The 26611-nt window shown below is 34.5% G+C and overlaps 1 protein-coding gene across 1 annotated transcript; it reads right to left on the reverse strand.

The window, feature by feature from the left end:
- Positions 1 to 4567: 4567 nt before the first annotated feature.
- Positions 4568 to 25870, reverse strand: LOC111031423 (proteoglycan 4-like). The gene is made up of 6 exons (XM_022311344.1): positions 25386 to 25870; positions 5786 to 7045; positions 5556 to 5698; positions 5215 to 5479; positions 4966 to 5137; positions 4568 to 4759 (listed from the first exon to the last, which is right to left on the reverse strand). The coding sequence occupies exons 1-6, from the start codon at positions 25663 to 25665 to the stop codon at positions 4744 to 4746; spliced, it is 2136 nt and encodes a 711-aa protein (XP_022167036.1). The 5' UTR covers positions 25666 to 25870; the 3' UTR covers positions 4568 to 4743.
- Positions 25871 to 26611: the final 741 nt, after the last annotated feature.

A 26611-nucleotide genomic window follows, 5' to 3' on the forward strand; every position in this document is an offset into this window, starting at 1 on the left:
GTAATTATTTAAAGTTTTAATGGATGGAGTAGTACAGCGTACAAGGGTACTCCTCAAAATGTTGGACCATTACACCGCTCATAGAAGCTCTAAACACTTACATCATACTAATAAACTATTTGTCTGAAATTTGAATTTTTATCGATCAAAACAGGTACTCCGTAAAATATTCTGCTTCGAAATATGAAATCAAAAATGTATATAATGTTGTCGTTGAATAGAGTGAAAATTTAACTGTTGAGACAACATTAATAATAATTTAAAACGACTTAAGTCTCAACATTTCGTATAAGAAACAGGCATGGATCCAGGCCAAAAATCTGGGAAGGGGGAACAATTTTTTGTTAATGTAAGATGACAACATTGGAATCACTGTCCACCATGAACTATCTTAGTTTGTGCACCCCGGAATGATCCGTATAATAATATATCATATCATCGGACATACATGTAATTTGAAGTATAGTAATATCAGGATCTGTAGAATTGCTAAATACATTTTGGAAATAATGTGTCTGGGGGGTGGCGGCCCCCTACCCTGGGCTCCCCCTGGCTCCGTCCCTGATAAGAAATGTATTCAAAAACGTTAGTGTTTACTGAAATGACATCGAGAGAGGCTTGTGTTAAATGGATCACCCCGTATTTATAACGTACTGTTACAATACAATTATAATACGGACACACGATACATTTACTGATATAATAATAAATTATACGATCGTCGTAACAATAATAACAATACTAATAGTAACACGCTCCGCGGGCGTTCTGTGTGCTGGACAATGCTGTGACTGCCAATGTTAATAAGTAGGCGATATAACAATATATGATATCGCTGGGCTACTACGTATATATAATATGTCGGATTCGCGTATTTGAAATTGATGGCTTTATTAAAATACGCTTATAATATGTATATAATACGCACGTCATCAGAAGATAATGTAGGCACGGTATTATTTTGACACATCGTCTTTGTAGTGTTTCCGAGTGATATAATATTGATATATGACGTTGACGTATCCATCAGTATAATATAATATTATGATGTGCGCGATGCATGTCCGCACGCGGTCCACCGCCGAAGGTCTGTCGTAAAACAACAAAACTATGATATCAAATCAAAACATTTAAATCGAAGTCACATTTTACCCAGATAGTGCGTCACCGACGACGACAATAATCGTGGCTGGATCAAGAAGTTGTGTTCGGAGTCTTAAAAGTTTTACTAATATATTTACATAGGTATATTATGGAAAATATTTTGAACAATCTTAATCGGCATACAAACTCGTTACGACCCCGGGTAACTCTAAATAAACTGAGACGCACTCGGCTGGGTAAAAACATGACCTTTTTTTTTCTCGGGACTCACTCATCTGCGACGAAACTCCCCGTCACTTGTTCAAAAGGTGCTATAAGAATAGTGCGATATGATGCTGCGGGGAAACGGAACAGACTATATGATTCACGTTGTGGAATCGTGCCCTAAGTGGATGCCAGAACAAGGGACCAATGGGCAATGGGTAGGTTTTATTATAATCAATTAAATAATAACAATATGGTTTTACTAATATAATATCACAGATTAAATTATACTATGTTATTATTATATAAATTATACCCACAATATTTATTATTTAACTATAAGTGTGATTTATAGAGCGAGGATTCGGGATTCTAATCATTCTGATAATCGGAGCAAAATGTTGCTGTCATTTTGGAGGTAAGAAGGTGTTTATTGAGCGTAGTGTTTAGTAAGTTTGATATTTCAGGGGGGGGGGGGCATCCAGCACGTATTTCCATGGTGAAGTTATAAGGAAGCGTTTTGGGTGTTTAAACACCCTCCCCCCATCGGTTGTGTGTATGCAATAACAAATAAAGGGATTTATGTAGAATATGTCTTTAATTCATTATCATAAATATTGAATAAATACACTTTGGTATATAACAGGCCTGTCAGACTATTTTCCATTTTCAAAGTATTTTAAAATTTTTAAAGTTTTACAAAACTGTACAAAATTGTATTAGTTATCTATAAACCTTGGAAAGTTGGGACGGTCATGAAAAAAGGAAACATCGTAATTCGGATCGCAATCGTCTCGGGGAGTCTGAAATTTGAATATTAATTAAAAATGAAAATCGTATATGACAGTGCTATCTACCGATGAAACTGAGCATTGAAAAATTCAGTGAAAGGCGGCTGTAGATGACGCTCCAATATCTATAGTTGAAAATTTAAATATTGTAAAACTAACGTACAAATACAGATGTAGCTTTTAACTTAAAAAGCTTATTAAATGTTTGATAAAAGAAAAATGTACACTTATAGGTACTAAAGTTAACAGCACAAGTTTGTTCCAATTGAACGAAAGCTTGGTATGACGCGTGTGAGTCTGAGAGGGTAAGCAAATATTATAGTGCGCTAATAATTGATATCCTCTTGACCCTTGCAGATGATTTTATTAAAAATGTTGATGAATTAAAATTAGAACAAATAGTTGTTCATAGGTATTTCAATTTATGTACTATATTTAATAATATAAATTTAAGGGCGATAGTCTATGATTATAGGCTTACCGCTTATAACTATTTATTTAGGTGTGGTAGCAGAAATCCAAAGCGACTTTTACATTTTTTTTTTTGTATATTTTATTATTACCATAATGAATACACGGCGATCAGGATAGGCAACACAATATTATAGAAGTTTAATATTTTCGGTTTATTTTAGTTATCTAGCTCATTGTTGAAATATTTACATTTGAAATACGATATTGTTGATATTATGTTAACTTTAAAGTATAATCATAAAAACAAAAGTGTGATCAGAATTTGTGATGAAAGTACATTTTTAAGATCTAATTATTTTTTATTAATAATATCAGGGATCTAAGATATATAGCATGATGAGGTTAATGGCAAACTTGTATATATGGAAATTATATGATCATTTTGCGTTGGGCTTGCTCTTTAAAAGTCCATATACATGTGAGTAATAAACCAGTATTTATAAATATATATAGTATATATATATATATATAGTTCTAACACTGTACATTTAACAAAATGTATGGTTATGTAAAACATGAACATAATAAACTCAATTACTTCATTTGAGTGGGCAAGGTGGGGAGGAAATCTTTTTCCTTTGCAGTCTGATTTTGAAACAAGCGCAAACGGCCAATGTTTGGTGCAAAAAAAAATATAATTTTTATAATTTTTAGGAAATATAATACCTTGAGTAAGGTAGGTACTTAGTATAGTACTTAGTAGTAAGGTACTGTAGGGAATTGTAGTCAAAATAATGTACTGGGTGAATTGTTAAGCACGATCACACTATTTTTATGTTTATATGATGTATGTATTAATAATTTTTATTTTTGGAATTTTTAAATTTAGTTAAAAATGATAGTATTTTTGAATACTTAAATTGTCGTTAATACTTAAGTTATATCCTACTACTAGTAGTAACAACTTTGGTTTTTCAAAGGAGAACCTACATGTTTCAGAAGATTTTTCTGAAAATGTTAACGTTTATTAATTATTGTAATCGATATTTGGATATTTGAACTAAAAGTTTTTGCATCACTTTACTTAAAATTATTTTAATTAAATAGTAAGGAGTCTTGTTTCAATATTTTCAAATTGGTAAATGAACAACTAAACAGTAAATGGCCAACAGTGCACCTTGACGATAACCATGTTGGAATTTTTAGTGGAAACAAACGTCATATCGTAAGTATTGTTGTATTTCATACTTTCATTCATTTCATATGATGAAATATAAATATTTATATCTTATAAACGGACATAGCCAAAATAAAAATAATAATAATTTAATAATTCTCCAACAAGCAATATTAACAAGATGCATTAGAATAATTATATCATTTTTGTCTGATCACCTCCAAAGCCGAAGGCTTATGATTCATAAGATCACCACTAGCAAAAATTGATATACAAAGGGGAGGGGGAGGCAGGAGCCCAAATTCTACGAAATTGTTAAAGCATTGTTGAAGTAGATACCTAATAATATTAGGTTAATGATATCATCTAGTCAGAGGCGTAATTCGGTCGATGTTTTACATTTTTGAGTGGACAATTTATATGAATACTCTATAAGTACCTCTTTCTATGCATCAATTATATAATGTAACATTTGTCTGAAGGAATAACAAAAAAAATAATTTATTTAGTACCTACCTATTATATATCTATATTATCTGCAGAGTAACTAAATTTTGTATCGAGACAATTAAAAACAATAACAAATATAAATATATATAACAATAATAATGTACATATTATAATTTCAGTGTAAATAGGTACACCCAAGCGGGATGTTGACTGTTGATCGGACCAAAAGAATTAACACGTTGTTATATTTTTTTAAATACTCGTATTTTAACGATCAATTTATTTTAGAATAATATCGATAATACATTTAAAAAGTAATAAATTATTAAATATAAATTATTTGCTTATACTTTTGTGTTCAGTATTTTCTTTATCCGCAAATCGTACGCATAAAATATCGTTACCGACTGTTGAAAAAAGAATATACCAAAAGGGCACAAAAAATTATATGAGAAATGAGAATTACATTACGCATTTCATAATAAATAACTTAATAATAATGTTGATTGAACAATACAGACAGATACAATTCTTGTTTGTTTTTGGGTTGTTTATTTTTTCAATGGTCGAGTCTCCATTTACTTATCATCAATTACTGTGCATCTAGGCTGATCGTCCGCTAATAAAAATATATAAATGCTCACATTATTGATGATATATAATAATTATCACTAAGCTTGACTTTTATATTATTTCAATTTATAGAATAAACTGTATTAATATTAAAAATGTAAAACTTAGGTAAGGATTTAAATAGTTATCTGTACTATTTAGGTCCCTTGTATAGGTAGGTAATTAATAAATTTATCTATTGGTTTGACTTACCAGTTTGCTCTTTGACTTGGCAAACACTTTTGGCTGACTATATCGTAGCTGGTAGCATGTCCACAGTTGAGGATGTTAGTGAATCCGTTGCGGCAGAGGGTCACCGAAGAACAGTCTGGTGTAAGTCGGTAAATACTCTTGTGACTACAACGCACGCCGGTATTTACCATGCCTGTGGAATAAAATGTAGATATTAATTTTATGCGCTTGTTTAACGGCGTGTACAGTAATATTATTACGAATGCGTACTTGGTGGTATTTTTCTTAAGTTGTAATTGTAAATGGCTATTGGGTCGGCGACTGGGGCAACAGCGGTGGACGTCGACGATGTCGGAACGATTTCAGTAGCTGGTGAAGACTCAGCCGAAGACAGCGGAACATATGGAGTAGTGGACGATACTTCGGGGGCATATGTGGTGTTGACTTCGGTTTCAGTAGCCGTTTCAATTGGTTCAGGGTTGCTCGGCAATCCGTTGCAGTTCACACGGTATGGATAGTCACAGATTTTCAAATCCTAAAAATTATTTTAGTAAATAAATGAATAAATAAATAAATGGATAAATAAATAATTTGTTTTGTCAATTGTGTACTTCGTTGTAATTTGTTCCACCGGGGCAAACAAAATCTACTGGAGATCCAGCTACACAGACATAGAAAGCTCCGCAATTTTCCTTACTACGGTACGTTCCGTAACCGTCTGGACATTTTGTGTTATTGCCGTTTTCAGTCCCCACTAAGAAAGTAAAATGTAAATTTAAATTATTATACGTTGTATAATACCTAATACCTTTATTTATCATTAAAAAAAAATTATTTTTACCTGTTATAGGCTTAGAGCCACAATCTACATTTGCCGGATAGTCACAGTATCGTTTGTCTGGGTTAAATACCAATCCTGCGGGACACGTCTGTTCGACTGCAGTTTCATCCCAACAGTTTATGAACTTGTTGCAAGAACTTTCACTCGGGAATTGTCCTCTGGGTTCCTTACATTGAGCTTTTAATGCGTCTGTCGATGGTGGTCCAGTCGGTGAAGGAGAATCAGGATCTGGAGAGTATGTGGATCCTGGACTAGTAGTGACTTCTGGTTCTTCTTCAGGTGCTTCAGAACTAGGTTTTCCCGGATAAGTTGGTTGATCAGTGGAAGTTTCAGATGAAGTTTCTGGTTGCACGGTGGTTGGTACTTCTCCTGGTTGACCAGGATATAAAGGTACTCCTGGCTGCTCGGGTTGTTGTGTTTCAGGATATGTCGGGATCACTTCTGGTAGATCTGTAGAGGCTTCTGGTTTGGAAGTAATATACTCCGGAGCTTGAGTGATTTCTGGAATTTCAGGTTCAGAAACTCCTGGTGGTGGAGTTCCCGGCTCTGGTGCTGGCGTAGACGGTGGGTACTCTGGTGCTGGTGTAGATGGTGGGTATTCTGGTGCTGAAGTAGATGGTGGGTATTCTGGAGCTAACGTAGATGATGGGTATTCTGGTGCTGGCGGAGATGGATATTCTGGTGCTGGTGGGGATGGATATTCTGGTGCTGGTGAAGATGGGTATTCTGGTTGAGAAGTTGCTTCTCCAGGTGTTTCCGGTTGTGATGGGTTTCCCTCTGATGGTGCAGAAGTAGATAATTCTTGCTCCTCAGAAACTGGACTCGGGGCAGGTTGTGGTGGATACAATGGTTGTTGTGGGTATGGTGAAGGTTGAGGATACGGAGACGGTTGGGGATATGGTGATGGTTGAGGGTATGCAGGTGGTGGATATGATGGTGGTGGATAAGATGGTGGTGGATAAGACGGGGGTGGATATGATGGTGGCGGATAAGATGGTTGTGGGTAAGAAGGAGGCGGGTAAGATGGTTGTGGGTATTGCTGAGGAGGGTATGACGGGTATGGGTATGACGGTGGAGGGTAATATCCGTTAGCTGGGACCTGGATCCATACACTAGATGGTGGTTGTCCGGAAGGTTGTGATCCTGCAGGTGGTGATACTTGTTGACCATTTACAACTGCAATTTGCCATTGTTGAATTTGTTGACGCATATATTCATCAAACTCACTTCTCTGTTTGTCTTGAACTGGTTTCGAAGATTCTGAAAAATAAAAAAGGTTTAAGAAATAAATATATGTGTATATTGAATAATATTATATCATAAATTATTCCGAAATAAAAATATTAATCTGTACCAAAAAATATATAAACATTAAACAAGTTATCTCATTTAAATTAAGAAACTAAATGGATATAACTGTATTCACAAATATATAGGTATTATGTATATTAGACATTAAGCCTATTTTTGTTTACGCCAATTTGCCGTTCATTACAACCGGTCTATAACAAACGCTAGACCATACGTTAGGAACAGGTTTTCATTCGGCAAAATAACCTCACTATAATTTATATTTTAATTCCACTGTACTTTAAATAACAAATCTTACAAAAATGACATCAGACTAATATAATATAGTACCTATACATGTTTTTGCAGTCCCGAGCAAGTTGTTTTTCGGTTAAGAAACTTGTTTGGGAAAACACTGAATGCGGATTGACCGTAATAAATCAGTTTCCGATCCTAAGTAACACGTTGTCACATACATTTGGAGACGCTACTAATCATTTAAATTTACGAAGCTGCAAAAACACTACATTTTTAATCAAGATTTAATCAAAAATAAACGTTTTCGTTTACCAAAATCTTAATAGGTACTTGTAATAATAATAATAATAATATCCCGAATCCCAATAGATAGTTTTTTTTAATTAAAACTGTAATATACGTATTTGAATGATTATTATATTTCCAAACTAGACAAAGATTTTAGGAAGTTTGATGGATTAAACAGTTCAACAGTTGTGTACATGTGTAGAGAAAATATCGATGATCATGATTGTTTGCTAACGGTTTCCGTTCCTACGCATTTATTATTATTATTATTATTTTATCGCGATCATTCGATTATTGTTATTGGGTATCTTGTATTTTTTCTTTGGTCCTAGTGTTGTTTTCGAACAGGTATATAATATAAATTATATACATGCGTATTTGTGAAAATCCTGTTGACATTTTGCCACATTCTTATAACGGCCTAGGGACGTTGAACCTTGACCACTTGAAATCTCACACGTAAGTGGTTTTCGATAATTCTTTATGTTTTTTATTTATTTATTATATTTTTTATCATCATCTTGGATATAAATTCAAATGGTTGTAATGCAAGCTAAAAATGTATATGAATAAATAAAAGTAATAGCCGAAAAAACCAAATCACCGTATAACGTAGTAGGAACTGGTTTTCATATAAAAAGGAACTATGTGTATAATATACCATGCATACCAATATACCATACAGAAATTTATTATATATTACACCACGGAGACGATCGGTTGTTTTGACTCAACCGCTACGATATTAAATCTCGCCCGCCTCATGTGGTCTCGCGGAGTTTGCGCGGATTTGCCATATACGCGCAGGGTGCTCACTTACTCGTATACCAGAATCTCGAAACAAATTCGTCAGTTAACACAATAAGTGGTACCTTTGGACATTGTGGTTCTCGGGCCGTACATACTTGAGTAAACCACGGATGTACCTAATATGGCAGAGTAGGTACACGCCGGAGTGTGTAAATAATCGAGTGTGACGACTCGTTTACTATAGACATTCACTAGAGGTACTTTGTCCGCGAACTTTAACTGTTCAGTTCGTTGGACTGACGAGGTCTCGTTAAAAATACATTGAGAAGTGCATATTATTTACTATTATCAATTATTATTAGACGTTCAATTTATTATTATTACATAAAAACTGCATTGTTGAATTGCATTTAATTTGAATATTACCTATGGTATCCAATTCAGTATGTAAAAAAACGCAATGACGTTTGTTATTTAAGATGAAATTGAATTACACATCAAATCATTTACATACGTTTCATATCAATTATTGTTTATTTGCGTGAGTAGGTATAATAAAAAGATATGAAACGTGAATTTATAGTTGAAAATTAAAATGTGTATAGGTTATTGTGTACCTAAATAAATCAGAGGAGTTATTGCGAATTTATAATCATTTTTAATTACCATAACTCTTAGCGCATTCGTGTTGGGATTTATTTATCGGATGTGAAGCGTCTATAATAATGATTATTTATACGTCTTATATACCAGTTTTTCTGCACGACAACATAAATATGTTATTTAAGTTGCCTATTCAGTTGTCCTTAATGGCTTGAATGCAAATATACCGTTTTATCTCCTGTGTACAAACGAGTGTAGAAAATAATATTGGCAAGCTACACAAGAAAAACAGACAGCTTGTTAAAATTATAAAACTTCGATATTATGAGTGAGAATTATATTTTCCAAAATTAACTCTTTGTAATTATTTACGGTGAACGCGATAAAAACTATACATATTTAATGTACATTTTATACAAATATATTCATACCTCGTGATAAAAACTAAAAAGCTTTAAAAGTAATTCAAGTCTAATAAATAACAAAAAGTAGTAGTAGACCACGTAAGAGTTTTACGTATAATAATAAATTACTATAACACGACGAGTAAAATCAGTATAGTAATGTAGGAAATCGCAAATAATGATCGTGGAACGGTCGTTTTAGTGTTTGATAGTGAAGTGAAAATCCATTTGAAAATATGTTCAAACCGGTATCCATGCAGTACAACAATAACGGCAAACTGAGCCGGAGGTCAAAATTAATTTTTTTATAATATTATATTGACATAATACATTTAGACAAACCGAATATTCTACAAACGCGTCTTTTGTAACACGAATAAATATTTTCATTATTGATTATTATTGAAAAGCCGGCCGTATTTATACTGGCCGAGTCGTATAGGTACTAGCGGTAACAACAATATTATATTAACAGTAATAATAATAATAATAATAATAATAATAATAATAATAATAATGTGGTAGTTGTAATAAATAAAGGCTACTGGGCAAACCATATTGTGTAGTAATTACAACGGTAAAAAACAAGACATATATAGGCAGATCCACAGAAGAAACCTACGTATTATATCACATGTATACCGCAGTATATGTTTATATTGTTTTTTAAATCTCCGTCGGAGCTTGTTGCTTATATTATTTATTATCGGACCATCCAAAATTGATTGTATATGTATATAACGTGAATCTCGTTTCGGCGTGTAATTTATTTCAAAATCATTAGCATATCGTAATGTAACTGCAATCACGATAATGCGTTTAACGGCCTACGGGACTGATTTATCATGAATACGACACACATCATACTACATTATAGGTACCCATACTAATATACTATACATATATGGTCTGACAGCGCATGTGTCACTAGTGAGAATAACTTAACTTAAGCTACAAGTTACTGAAACAAAATGACTTTGAAAACGTGATTTATAAGTAATTTAAGTTACTTATTTGAAGTAAAATTCCTTCATTCCTTCATTAAAAAAAAATATATATACTCCAAAAACCAGCTGATAGCATGTAGGTACATATTATATATTGTAATTATATCACATGATTACTATTATCTGACAGTAACAATGCATTGCACGGATAAAGAATAAAATGTGTTTGATAGACAACATTATTATTGTTCTTAAACAAACATTTTATATAATTTTATATTTTTGATTGTCATTAGTTGGTTAATGCTGATACTGACAACATAATAATTAAAATACAGTGATATTTTTGAAAAAAATAATAGTATTGTACCTTTACCAAAAACAAAAAAGTAGTAACTTAAGAATGATTGTATAACAATTTTGAAAGATATAGTGTATTCGTGATGTAATTTATTTAACAAAAAAAAAGAACTACCCAACACTGGTTGCGAGCATTTTTTCTACTTGGTCACCCGAGCTCATGTCACTGTCGTAAACAATGACGTGGAATGCAACTCAATTCTATCAACTTATACTCTGTGCATCAGCTGCAGTGGTGGGAATCTAAATCCTTTCTTTCGATTCTAATCGTAAACGCACGCCGAGTGTGACACAGAACAAAACCACTGATACATAATAATAATAATATAGACGTATGTCATTTCGATATTATAATATTATTATAATACGATAAACCGGGCTGCACATGCGTTTAATAGGCGCACGCGGCGACGGTGGGTGTATGTAGATCGAGACGAATAATGCGCACCACCAGCGGCGAATTTCCCGCTGCAGCGGACGCGTCAGATTTGCATTTAAAAAACAAAACGAAATTCCGTGAGCCCGGCTTTACCGCGATCTTATCGGCCGACGGCACACCCGTGCGCGTATTATATTATATTATTATTATATAGGTAGGTACCTATACTATCATCGAAAATATTCGAAACACACGCAGACGCGCTGTTTAGCATAAAATATATGTTAGACGCCGCCGCCCGCGTCGCCGGGACGCTGACGCGGGAGACGCGCAAACGACGATAATATTATAATAGAAAAATAATATAATATTATTATCATTATTATTATACAGGTAGGTAGGTGGCTCCTATAATATAATATAATATATTATGGCGTACGATGGGCATTATGTATAGCTAGGCACTTTGTCTACTCGTATAATATAAATTACGATTTTATGTTCGTATTTTACGAAAAGAAATACGTATTTTCACTAATCGAACTGGAAGGAACCATGTGTGTAGCGCGAGAGAGATAGTCAGAGAGACTCATTCTAGAGAGAGACAGAGAGAGCGAGAGGGACTCATTAGAAAGAGGGAGAGACAGAGACCGCCTCGGAGAATCGTTAACAGATTTTTCATAAAACCTACACGCGTGTGTACAATGTAATATACCGCCAAAACGCCCAAAACTCGAATTCGTTTTACGCCGCCGTACCGGAGGTCCGTCAAGTAATTTCGGATTTTACTATTATCTACGTCTATAATTTTAATTCTCGGGTTCGGCCCGCAGTCTGCCGCGTCCGTTCGGAACAGAGATCGTATTATATTATAGTAGTATAATATTATAATGTATAATTCAATAACTATATTCGTGTACATACCTACTACACATAGCTGCGACCGTGTAGGTCGTATATAATATGATACCTATGCCTACGTGTCCGGAATGTATAATATTATATACTCGACGTCATAGTAATAATATGGGTACGAATTTAGATCGCGTCATTTTTCTTTCTAAACGATGAAAAAAAAAAATCGGATTAGTTTTACCGTTACCGAACGCCGCCGTCTCGTCGACTATCGTTATATTGAGGTATATATATATACATATAGATTACTATATGGTATAGGCGCAGTGGCGCGCCGATACGCGTCTTGTATTATGTGTGTGTGTGTGTGTGTGTGTGTGTGTGTGTGTGTGTGTGTGTGTGTTGTATGTATGTCTGATCGATCGAGCGACAGTAGAAAGTGTGTTATATGACAGTGTGCGAATAAGCCCACGCGCGACACGTGACGGTGATTTTCTACACGTAGGATTGGTAAAACATGATTCACTTGCTCGTTTGTCGTCTTAAGGCTTAAGCGTATACGGTAGGTTGGTAGGTAGAGGTATATGCGTGTAATACAATAGAATAACACTGATCGATAGATCCGACGCGTATAATATCATACAGGTAGTATGGGTATAATACCTGTACGCATATAAAAAGTATTGTCTGTCTCGGACACGTCGAACCTACTATAATAGGCATGTGGGTATAAGATGGATACGAATTGATTTCCGCGCGTTCTTATTACATTACTATATAATAGGTATGAGAGGCGCGTGCGGTAAATCAATCGCTGCAGTGGTCCGATGACGGGACTCGATTGTCGGACTACGCATAGGTACCAGTTGAATCTTAGATTACCTACCTGTTTACCTAAACCGTGACCGCGGTGAACTTATTCCGAAGCAATTAAGATTTAAGAGGCATAATTTGTTGTATATCGAGTTAATTCCTCTTTTGTTTCAAAATATCAACGCAAATTAGGAAAAAAGTATTTATTAAGCACATTAATTTAAGTAAATCAGAAAAGTTTAACCCTCGTCGGATTCGTCGATTTAACACCAAGTATAAATAATCTATAAATTGCATATAATATTTCACTAATATTATTCACTAATAATATGTAAAGCAGAGAAGTCTTATGGTTTGTATAATTTTTCATCTTGCGTCTAATTTACAAGCAAACCCCTTAAATTTAACCTTTAAATTATCTGTTGATAGTACACAATATGTAGTATATAATATAATTTTTTTTAAAATTAAAAGTTAGGAGATTTCATTCTGGGAGCACACTACATTTTGAAATCTGTTTCTATAGATCGTTGATAATTTTTTATTTTTAAACCCCTTTTTGCAGCGTGTCAACGACTGTACACAACATTTTTATAATATTCAGTATTCATCTAGTATAATAATAATATAATACCTATTATGTATCTTTGCAACTTCAGACTTGTTACATATACCTATACTTTGACTTTTATTTGTTCTATTAACTCACCTCACTATTTCATATGTAATCCTTTAATAATTAACACGTCGTATCGTGTATAATATTATCATTGCATCAAACTATTTTACCTACTGTGCTTTGGATTACAGTTCGTTTTCAGTAAAAAAAAAAAATAATAAATAATAATAATATAAAATATGCCTTGCCGTGGGCGCGCGTTGAAGACTCGTAACCTCGTTAAACGCCATCGGTTCGCAAATACAACAATATAATAATATAATATAAATAATAGAATATTATTATGGCGGTCGATTAGATTTGCAGCACACGCGGTTAACCCGGTGGCCCCTTTGGAACCGATACAATCGCTTTGCGCGGGGACGAGACAAGATTTCTATCTTGCTCATTATTGCCGCCGCCGCCGCCGCCGCCGCCCGTGCGAACACGACCCGGCTCAATGTTCTACAAGAGCGCAGAAACGGAATCCGGAATGAACGGGTAGCGTCGCACACCATAATAATAATAATAATAATAATAATAATAATAATAATATAATCCTACAGGTCGCCGTCCAGATCGTTAGGAGATTGTCGTCGGCTATTATTGTTATTATTAGTTATTACGTTGTTGATACAACGTTCGATTGTGTTCGACGGTCGTACGGGCTCGTTTTTTATAATTACAATTATTGTCATTCCGCTCGGCCGCGTGTCGTGTGCACAATTTATAGTAGTGGTAGCCAGTGGGTAACCGATAATCGTTCCCCGCGGACGGATGAGCAGGAATGCCGGCGCGGACGCGTTTGCCAACCGTTTCGCGTTCCCGGGAAAACATATTATTTCGCACACGATCGACAATATAATTTAACGGGAAATACGCAATCGGTTAGCCCGATGAGTGCTATAGATTGACTTTGTAGACAAGACACAAACGTGTCAACCATTACTACATAATGTACTATTAAACTTAGGGCTGGGTAGTTGTTGCATTTCACGGCTATTAGATTTATATATAGCCAAGTAAGGTAGAAACTACGCAAAAATTATTAAAAGTTTAAAGTGCATATTTTTGTATAATATTTATTTGTCGGTCTTAAGGGTATATTTATTAATATTACAGTTTTATAGAGCATATTTGATGATTATTGATTAATTATGAAACAATTCAAAAATTCAGAAATTTAAACCGATATAACCATTACTTTTCACTGTATGCATAAAATACAAGATTTCTATACCATACGCTTTGTATTATGTTATGTTTTCAATCACCAAACAATCGTAACCATATACAATAATATGTGTACCACGATAATAAAAATTGTATTCAATCAAACTTTTTAATGCTATTTATTTAAATAAAGTTATTTTAGAAATTATGCTATAACAATTTAAAAATATCGGCAGGTATTTGTATTATTATTTAGGCATGTTATTTTAAGAGTATAGTAACAATAAAGTATAACTTTTCTAAGACTATTATCTCTAGGCTTAACAGTTATAACTTATAAGGTATAAGTAGTTTTATAAAAGATTTATACTTAAATAAGATTAGCATACTTGTATTTTTTTAAGCACTTAAATGCACGCATGTGTTTTCTTTTTATGAGCATTAAGTTCGAGCTCCACAGTTATATATTATAATTACATTATAAAGGTTATTCTATAAACAGATAAACACTACCAAGTCTGAGTAAAAACTGAGAAGGACAAACTAGTTGTGAGTCTAATACATTTTTGAAAATATTAATTTTAAAATAGTCGTATTATTAAAACAAGAGTTCATCGGAACAAATTCGGTAATTATTGCTAACTCGTGGTAAGCGTCCAATTTAATAAAATAATTCTGTCGGTGACATCGATTTAGCCCCACGCTCTCAATAATATAGTCAATACAGTCGAAATATAAACAACTGCGACGTGATGAAATTCGACGAACTTCATAAACGTGCACAGCGCTTATTATGATGTACAGAGGTCGTAACATCGTCGAGGTGAACGCGAACGGAAACGCGAATTTTGTGACTCCGCGCTTAATAGTCGCGTAAAATGTCGCAATGCGCGCTTTCGGCGATAAAACGTAACGATGATATTAATTTTCGGGTGAGGCGACAAACGTCAAGTCGATGATGACCGAGTGCCTCCTATGGCAATAATAATACATAAATATTATAAAATACAGTCATCAGCTAGGCGTCATGTATGTGCATTACACATTTTCACAATAATTTAACATCCCGGCCAAGGTGGATATTATTATTATATTATAGTATAGTACTTATATATTTTTTATACATCCAATTGGGTCCAGGCTCTAACGACCACAACTGCATGTATATAGGTACGCCGCAGCCCGAAGTGAAGTATACATGTTCGAATCGTTGAACCGTCTCAGCGACGAGTAGGTACTTACCAGTAGTTGGTAGTTACTAGCTAAGGAATCGGAAAAAAATTGCGACCTTCGACCGTCATTTAGAACGAAACAAAAAGTCTTTGTGCCGCAGAACCCATCTGTTTATACATATACCTACACATCGGGAATAATAATGGTCGGCTGCAGCGATTCGATTTTATATTATCCGTTTTAGACGGAATACCTACCTATACAACTTACAGTAGACGCAAATAATAAAGGTAATATATAATGTGACCGAACGGGGACGCATAAACATTCGATACGGCGTTGGAATACCGAAGACGGACGACGATTTACGAGTGGCGCGTAAAAAATATAATGAAAAACCAATGCGATTTGAACGAGCGGCGTAATAATAATGCGAATAAATCGTCGACAGCAAAAGAAGCCGACGATGGCAGACATGGCCGAGGGTGGTCGAAGCAAAATGGAAGGGAGGGGCAGGGGTGGTATGCGTATATACATTACCAGGTCCTATCCGTACCTATAAGTAAAGAATGTCTTCGCGCACATTCAATTCCGCACCCGATTTCAAAGGAGGTTTAGCGGCGGCAATCGAGTGATATAATAATGTCAACATTTCAAAAGTGATGTGGAGAGGGTGGAATCGGCTGCCTCAGAGTTTTTTTTTTGATGGATGGGTGCAGGTTAATGGCAAATGGGTAATAATAATTTAGTATACTACATAGTATTTTGGTAATTACTATGAAAGGTGGTTAGAAATATGACGGAAAACGCTTTTATCGGGTTTTGGATAGTTGGGTGGGTGAAATATGGCACTATAAAAATAGCCTATGAAAAATTCGAGTTCGTCACGTCACCAGCAGTTTGTACATAATATAACGACGACTATGCACGGGGTATGAGCCACGCTGCAGGGATTAGGTCAGATAATATTGGGACTCGTTTAATATTTCATTTTATTTGTTTCACGATTTCTAAAGGCGAATAATAACCCTATACAGCAACTTAATAAGTTCTGATCCGGTCTCGACAATTTGAATAATGCTCAGGTCCTCCTAAAAACCGTATACCTATTTACTTCAGATGTTTTTATCCACGAGTTCGATGTACGACTTGTAAAATAAGTAAATATAACTTAGCCGCATTTTACGTAAAAGTGATTCTGCCCGCGAGATTTATCACATACGAGTTCATAATATGATCGTTGTACTCAAATTAATTAATTCAATAAAAACACGCTTTTTCTAAATAATAAAAATTTTAAAGTCGTGTAGTAGATCGTATTGTGTGGGCGTAATATAATTGTTATCGGCGGATTCGTTTGATCGCATTTCCGCATTTGAAAAATTTGCAGGTCACCGGGGGAGAAAATACAATCGACTCGGAGGAACTCTTGCAGCTAGACGTGCAGGGAAGTGTGCACTAGTATGCGAGTCTCATCCGCCGCCCGAAGAGCCCAACAGCACCAGCAGAAGCAACAACAACAACGAAACAATGATAATGTAATTGACGACGAAGACGGGTATACGATTATATTATTATTATTATTATTATTATTATTATGTGTACACGGTTTCTACCTCACGTCGTACAATATAATAATAGTAATAATAATAATAAATATAAAGCGACCGGCGGCGGTCAGGACGAAACCATAAATGTGTATTGAACCTATAAAGGTAGTCGGTCTGAGAATTTATTCCGAAACACCAGTGTCTGGCGCTGGTCGCGAATTTCCTCGCAAACGAGCAACAGTGGCGGTCCGTTGTAATATTATTGTTTGTTTGTTTTTTTTAAATTTTACGCAGCATCACCGCCTCCCGGACGGACAGTCCGTTATCGTATTATTATTTATTATTATTTATTATACCATCCGCGTGTGTCCGTATAATTGTTTAGCGTGTGAAATTATTATTATTGTTGTATAATACCCGTATATACAACATGGCTGATGTATGTACATATACATCGTGCAGCATATACATATAGGTGGCCGAGGTACAGCTACATAGTTACGCGATGACCAAACGAAAATCCGTGAAATTAATCGAGACGTCTCGGAAAACCGTTTTTGCTGCACCGATAGGCGATGTATTTAAGTGTATAATATACAATATATATATAATAAAATGTATACATAATATTAGGTGTATATATAGGCGTACACAGTACACAGTACACATTCTTGACAGGACGTCCTATTTTAATACAGAAAAAGTTAAAACCCCTTTATGAGATATATTTTTTACATAATTGCATGGGGGTACTACATATTAATTAGTAAATACAAAGCGAGTTCTTAAATTGCATATAATATACCTAATACCTAATATATAGGCCTGCAGGGCTGCAGTAGACCTAATGATTGTGTTTATACTTTATAATGATCAATTTATTTTTACATTTAACTCATTTTTTCCCAAAACACTACACGTAAGGTACACGAATTAGTGAATTATTAAACTATTATGCACATAAAGTTATTTAATAAAATTAAACTAAACAATATTAATTTTAAATGTTTCAATAAAGGTTTTCAGCAGTCTACTAATTGGATCTTGGCGGAACAGCTATATAGTCTACAAGTAACAACGTTTTCAATAAACCAAGTTCTAAACAAGATCTTTCTTCGCATGAACTAGAAGAGTGACGAACTTTTTGTAGAACGGTCATTCGTAACTCTATTTATTTGCAAAAAATTCTAGGTTCTGAGTTTGTAGAAGAGACAAAAACCTTTCCTGCCACCATTGACCCCGTGTCCACGCCTATATGATTAGCAAGTGCATTCATCGTGTTGTTCATTCGTATTATTGAATATAGCATATTGGGTTCATACATTGTGTGTCCTTTTATATACAGGGGCTGGTTATATATAACTATAAAAGTGACTAATTTGTATGGCGTATACGCGCACGCTCGTAGAAAACGGCCTACATAACGTCATTTTATAGCCGATACGGAACCAGTTGTATAAATAAATTATCAAATGTGTACCTACATACGACGATATAGAGACGCTCAGACGACTGCAATATGACGTATTACTTATATAGAACGCGGTCGACTACGCGCTTATATTATATTATATTATTAGAGTGCTCGGTCGCTCACAATATTAATATGGTTTTGGAAAGTTCGATACGATTAAATATGCACCCGGCATATTAAATTGTACAGCGGCGACGCGGGATATAGGATCAGCATTCTGGGCCGGACGCCATAAATAAAAAACGGACCATCGCGGTCGACTTGTGCTACACAGCGCTGATGCAAATAATATTAATTTAAGACGTATAAAAAAGAGATACAAGTATACATAACATATGTAAAAGAGAGTTACGCCTCCGCGGTCGAACTGTCGTGTATCGTCGTCGAAGTGTCCGATACTGCAGCAGTTTCGCGACATCGGTTTCTAGTCAATCTGCAGCACCGGTATATATAGATATATATTATATAGTGCCACTTTATTATTATTATTATGTGGGCAGAGTGGTTTGAGACGGAAAGTCCATTTCGAGATTTTACATCTTCGTAGCGTACACAGTGCGTCGATGGATTTCCTGCAGTATAATATATAAAAGGGGGCCCGCAGCAACGATGTCTCGAAAAATGCATGATAATGTATTAATGTATATTATATGTTTTGGAGTTTGCGAAAATGCATAATGAGAACGTGACGTGACTCAGCTGCTGTCTACCACGCGAGCATATTATCATATGCTTTTACACCTCGGATTTCCGTAATAATTAATACGATATATTAAGTAGATCGATAAATCTTTTCGTTGGATTATTTATTTCTACTATATAGTGCGCGAAACGTCGGAGAGGTGTTCAAATGGCAAGAACCACCATCAGGAGGATATTCATATTCCAAGTAATTATAATCACTTGGGGAATTTCAAATGTTATAAATATTATATTATACAATCCAAAGTAAAAACAGCGAATAGGAACAGAGACGGATGTCACGGGCAAGAAAAATAAAAGCCTCCATAATATTATAGTTTTTTTTATGTTTTTACTCAACATTTCGAGTGTAATAAAAAACCACGGTTTTTTTGTTTATAAACTTCAAAATAAAACTACATAGAGAAAAATGTGCGTGGGATGTAATTATAATAATACGACGGATTATTTTTTTTTTTTCTAAAACCATAAGCCCATTAGCTCAACGATTTAGGCTGTTTATGGTACCCACGCACTAGTTTAACGATTTGCAAACACGTTAATCACCAACTCAAAAAAAAAAACAACAAATATTTAGTTGTCATATTATTATAAAGGTACTGTTGCTATTATAATAGGTCTACTAAATTTGATATTTCAAATATACAACTGTATTATACAGTGTTGCGCTTAATTCGTAGAATTCCGTTTGATTTTACACATAATTCCATTTTACGCGTACATAATATCACCCGGCATAGGTCAAACATAGGATTATGTAAATTCGTATAGTACGCGAACGACTTTACATGGATTTCATATAAAAATTAATTACTACCGATTCAGATACACTGCACCGTGTCAAACATTAGATTTTTGTGTAACCCGTGTATTTTAACATCAGAGAAAAATATATATGTTATCAAATTATATTATATAGGTATAGACTATAGACATTCAAAATCGAATTTTCAGAATTAATAATGAATCTGTTTTCAGAGCTCATTGGTCAGATAAATTAGTGTCTACATTATGTGTAGTACCTTTATTATACCTATATATGTATAATATTTTGATAACGGTGAATATAATGTGTAAGATATACATGGGTACCAATCGGAAAACACTCGTTGTTTTTTAAGTGCCAGAGTACGAAAATTACTATGTATACATATTCATATTACATATTATATAATATGTACTTATGTTTTTTATTGACCAATTTGAGTATAAGACAACACATAAAGTTATGTAGTTATGTATAAGTCTACTTTATTATAGTTATGTGTTATAGAGTGTTACCTAATACCTATGACGACTACGGAGTGCTGTTTAACGCATATCATTTGGGTCGTTGTCTTGAAACGGACAGAGTAGTAGATCAAGATTGAACTGATAACAATGCATATGGATAAGAATATTTTTTAAGCTCAAAAATATGATAAAGTGTATATAATTAACAACGGTCGTGTGAAAAATATTTAAAAAAAAATCATTGTTAAAATAACGGAAACCAATCGTTTAACAACAAAGTACGAAGATATTAAAATACAATTTCTACCTGTCGTTGCGTACGACTCGCATTGTCTTGTACATAACGTGAACGATATCCACGGGACCTCACATTTCGGTTTCGTGCGTATTGGTGCCTGACAAATCAATAACCACCGACAAACCGTGCGATCGGAAGTCGACGGAAATCCGCCGTTAGTGCCACGCCGCCGGTGCGTATAGGTTTATACCTATACACAAACACGTGTTTGGCCCCCAAACAAAAAATTATAGTAATAATAAAAATACCGAGAATATTGCGATAATATTAAAACGAGAAGAGAAGATGGAAAAAAACAGGTGTATGCAATCTCAGCGATGATGATGATGTTGTATGTCGTCTGTGGAGGTCGGAGGGGTCCTTCCCCTCGAGTTGTGTAATCGACCGGCCGTAACCGTATTATGAGCGCGCGAGCCATCATATTATCATCCCGAAAACCAGTAAGACCCTCAGGTCCATGCATATTAATAATTATTATAATATGCGTATAAACTGCAGTGAGAAACGAGTTAAGTCTGACAGACACGTAAGCACCGTCTACGGGTTCGCGGCATACCGCCTATATATTATATGCGTATACCTAGGTATATATATATATTGCATATTTATGTATAGGAAGACACCTTTATATGTATATTATATACTGGTGTAATTCACTGTTGCAGTGCAGACCGTCAGGCCCATCTGCACGTTTCCCGTGGGAATATGACAAGTGGTATTCCACCATAATGTAATATAATGTTATTATAATATAGTATATCAATATTATTATTTCGAATAAATATATTATATTATAACGATTTTCGTTTTTTATTTTTTGTTTTTGTGTATTTCAAATATATGTATAGGTAACTATCGAAAAACAGATAAAAGAAAAAAACAATTTGATAATTCAAACGTGATCCGAATGGTTTCGAGATAAACATCGAAAATGCGTGTTCATAATGTAAGCTTGTAGATCGGCGAGTACTGCAGCAGGTTGTAGGCAATGTATAATACACGGTTGGCAGAGACTTTAACGCTACGGTTTTGGCACTCGCATGTATCGGCAAGGCTTCTCACCATCAATCACGCACACGCACACATAGACGGTTCACACACGCACACACACAACAAACACAACAATAATATTATAACACATTCTCGTCTCGTTTGTGTGAGTGTCGTACGTAATGTGTGAAACATCATCGCGCGGCCGCCAGACAACTGCATGACCAATGATCTGGATGTGTGCGGCGTGCAGCAAACATACGATGGGAACCGAAGTAAATAATAAAAATAATATTAAAAGTATTTTTATATTTTGAATTATTATTATTATTTTTATTATATTTATTTTTCCATGCCACCGTAAACGTCTTATTATTCTTTTATATTCGTCTCGTTGTTATAATAATAATACATTTATATGTCTACTATGCGAATCAAGTGCAAAAATTAATAACGTGTCTCCAAACGAATAGCGTTTACTGCACGTATTACGCGTATATATATACGGAGCGTGATATATAGCTGTATAAGGCCGTACGGTGATGACATACGCGCGCTGGAAAAACTGTGCTGGGAAACCTGTATTGCGCCGTTTTGAATTATTATTGCCAACTGCTACTGGCCGGATGCTGACCGTTTGTTTACGTCGAATCGCGCTACCTATTATTATTATCTTTATGTATCATTTTTTTTCTTCTTTTATTATTATTCTCTGAGATACAAGTTTTTTTTTTTAATAAAAGCGATTTTTTTTTTTTGCTGTCGAATGAATATTTCCTTCGTCGAAGATGTAAGTAACGAGACGTCTCGATGAATTACTAAACGTTTATGGATTAGTCATCCGAGACGATGGCCGACCGGAGGTAGGTAAATACGACCAATTAAAAATTGCATCTATGTATAAATATATATTTTTTTATGTTTATAGGTACGGTCGTTAACACTTCAAAGTCGAGTATTTTTTTTGGAATGGAGTACTGAGGATATTATTATTAGATTATGGATGTGTGCCGATGACAGCATGAGGCGATTTCATAACGACCCGTTATTTAGGATTTTTTTTACGACTATTACAAAACTGGTTGTCCGGTCAGTGAATGACCTTGTTCGATCGTAATTATATTAAAACTTTTTTTGCATTAATACAAATATGCATATATATGCATATGCAAACGATGAGCTATCTGTCATACTTCCAAAATATTATAATGAGCAAAAGAAAATAATTTCACGGGTGCTAAAATCGAACAATAAAATTGTTGAAAAGCTAAACAAACATTCCGTAGTTTTTGAAATAATTATCATATTATAGTTATTATATCTTATTTACGAAATTTGGAGATTTAATTGTACACGTTCACCGATCGATAAAAAATATTGTTGTAAAAAGAAGTTGATATGTAAATTTGAAATCCTGTTTTAAAAAAACATATTTTTATTTGTTTATAATGCAGAAATGCATTATAACTGCAGGCGATACCGCTAACGATATATTTCAATTAAACTGAACGGTAACAGCTATACAATTTCATAATAATTGACAATATATTTTTCATACATACAATGTTTGAACCTAAACTTCACGACTAGCTATACTGTTTACTGCTTTCACAAAAACGTTAGTTTGTCAATTTTTTTATCCCTTCTAATAAAAACAACACTACTCTTAAAGATTACACGGGGTTGTGAAGTATGTTATATTTCGATATTTTTAAGAAAACCACTGAAAAGTGTATAAATTATTTTATATTCGTATTTACTTTATGCTTAAATACAATTTTAGGTGATGTCAACTAATCAATAGATGGTAACATGTTTGTTCTAAAGAAAAGGAGTGTTCTGCTCCTTTTGTCAGAAAATGTGTACATAAAAAAATAATTCAATCAAATCCTATTATTGTAAAACTAATGAAAAGATCTCATTTAAATTATAAGCTTTATGAATATACTTCCGCATAAAAAAGTTGAAAATTAAATGATAGAATCGGTACGTATTGATGATCAACCAATTTCGTTTAGATACTTAATATAAAGCTTATAATTTGAAATTCGTTGAAATTGAAAATGTATTTTTTTAACTTCAGTTTTATTAGTATTCAGCTTATGTATTTTATGTTTATATGAGATAGACAACATATGTACCGTTTAATTATTATATATTTTATACCCAATGTTTATTTTGAATTTTTTATTTTTCATAAGCAGCTAAATGTAATTATGTTTATATTGTGGGTTTTGATTATAATATTATTATGAACTTATGTGTAAAATAAATTAGTAGATATTTCCATCAAATCGGTTTAATTTGGTTGTGGATATATATATAAAAAACGTATATATATACGTTTTTTAGACTGTATAGTCAGTTAATAGTTTGTTACAATTGTAACAGTTTTTGTTTGATAGTGAGTAAAATATATTTCTTTGTTTAGGAGGTTATTTATAATAAATTTATGCTAACTACTATTTTTCTAATATAGTACATTTAAATGTATGATTTAATTAACTTGTATATTGTCTGTATCAGAAAATCAAAAATCAGATACCAATACGCCGTTTTTCGTTAAATACAGATCATAATATTATACACTCACGGTTCAAATTATTATCGTCTCTATTTGGGCGCAGTTTTGAAATTTATATGAGAAAATTAGGAAGCAAATGTTTCAACAAATGTTGATTGCTGCAGAACTTAAGTTTATTAGCTACACTTTGCTAATATTATTTTTAAAAAAGGGTGAAAATGTATATTATTAATTATGATATTGTATAACAGTCTTAGATAGCATACATATCGATTGCGTTTCGCTGCAAAGCGGAAACAAGCATTTCAAACAGGGATAACAATTCTTTTTTAGCCGTATGATACTACATTGGTCGATTTAGATTCGTAAGAAATATAGTCTGAGTTGGTAAATTGCGTCCCCTAAAAAGTGTCGCAGTCATATGCTACGTAAATCGCTGCTTGGGTATTTTTGAAACGTGCCTACGTAAAACGTGTGCCAGGATAATTCTGTTGATTTCAGCAAAACAATTTGAAGATAAGTAATAATCCCTAACAGAAAAAAGAAACATAATGTAACCCTTTGTATAAATAAGAAAAAAGTATGAATTGCAAACAAAAAGATTACTCGTTTAGACTTGGGGGCTCGGGCATTGTCGTATCCCAATTTTCATCAATTGCTTAACTACCCTTTTTTTAATAATACGAGTTTATTTTTTAGTCATACAAATGACAAACAGCAAAACCAATAGCTTTGTTACTGACAGTTAGGTACAAAGTTGTAACACGTTTTCTTGTCTTATTTCAGAATGTACGGTTGCAAAAATAATAATAGCAATAACTATTCACATATTAATCCCATAATTATAATTTAAATATAATAACACAATGTATACTCACTCTTGACAGCTGCGGCCGCGGCGGCGACGGAAGGCTTGACGGGCGTCTTTTTCTTGGCGTCCGCTGGCGCGGGTACCGACGGCTTTTTAGACTTGGTCGGTGACGAAGACTTCGTCTTGGCCGGTTCGGCGACGGCTGCTTTCGGCCGGACAGGGATGTGTTGGTTGTCGGTGAACCGGACCTGTCCCCTGTCGGGCTTCGGGGTGGCTGCCTGCAGGGTCTGCGTGGCCGCCAGGAGGACGACCAGCGTCAACAGGCACATTCGGTGGCCGGCAATCATTTTGTACTGCTGTGCGGTGCAAGTGTTGTGCGCTTACGGGACGAGCTATTGTCCGTCTGTCCGTCCGTCTGTCTGTCGGTCGGTCTGTCTGGTGCGCGTCGAGTGTTTGGCGAAACGTTTTGCGGCCCGGACGACTCGTGTATGTGTGTGATGTGCACACCGACCGATTCGATTCGACGTGGTCCAGTGTCACGGTCGCGGATGCGTTTTTATATTTATATCGCACGGCGGCGGCGAATCCGTCCGCCCCTCCTGCACGCGGGCCGTGACCTAAACCTTGTCGGCCGCGCGACGTTTGGCACCGTCTCTCCCGCCGTCCCCGCGCGCGTACTAATTACGTGACCACGCTGACCGGGCGGCGACATTTTGCGCGTATTTTACAATAATATTATGCGCAGGTAGGTTTCCCTGTATCACAAAAACGACTCGGAGATCGCATGTCCCGATATCTCAAACCTTTTCCGGTGGACGTCTCTGCTGCAGCTGCAGTATTCAGTGCATACGACTGCGCATTTTTTACCTTTTTACATTTGAGAAAACACGACTCAACCACGGTTGAGCACAGAAAATTATTTTTATCGTTGCATTAAATTATTATAATTAATAATAAATTATACTATAGTTTAATACACACGGTATATTGTAAACAGTTAAATATTTTAATGCACCTATTTTTTTCTTTCGTGTCAGGCAATACATATATTTATAATTTAACATTTAATAAAGTACAACAAAACTAGAATATCAAATCAATGAGTAAAATAAAGTAAATTAACATAAATAGTAAATAAATATACCTACAATAAAAGGTATAATATGAAAAGTATTAGTAATGTAAGTACCTAAGTCATTATATATATTATATACATTAGACAATTAGGACATTAGGACAATAAATTGTAAATTTCTTTGAAACAGTATAAAATATTTGTAATGCGCAATCATG

The sequence above is a fragment of the Myzus persicae genome, unplaced genomic scaffold (assembly GCF_001856785.1).
Source record: "Myzus persicae strain clone G006 unplaced genomic scaffold, MPER_G0061.0, whole genome shotgun sequence".
In the NCBI taxonomy this organism is placed as follows: Eukaryota; Metazoa; Arthropoda; class Insecta; order Hemiptera; family Aphididae; genus Myzus; species Myzus persicae.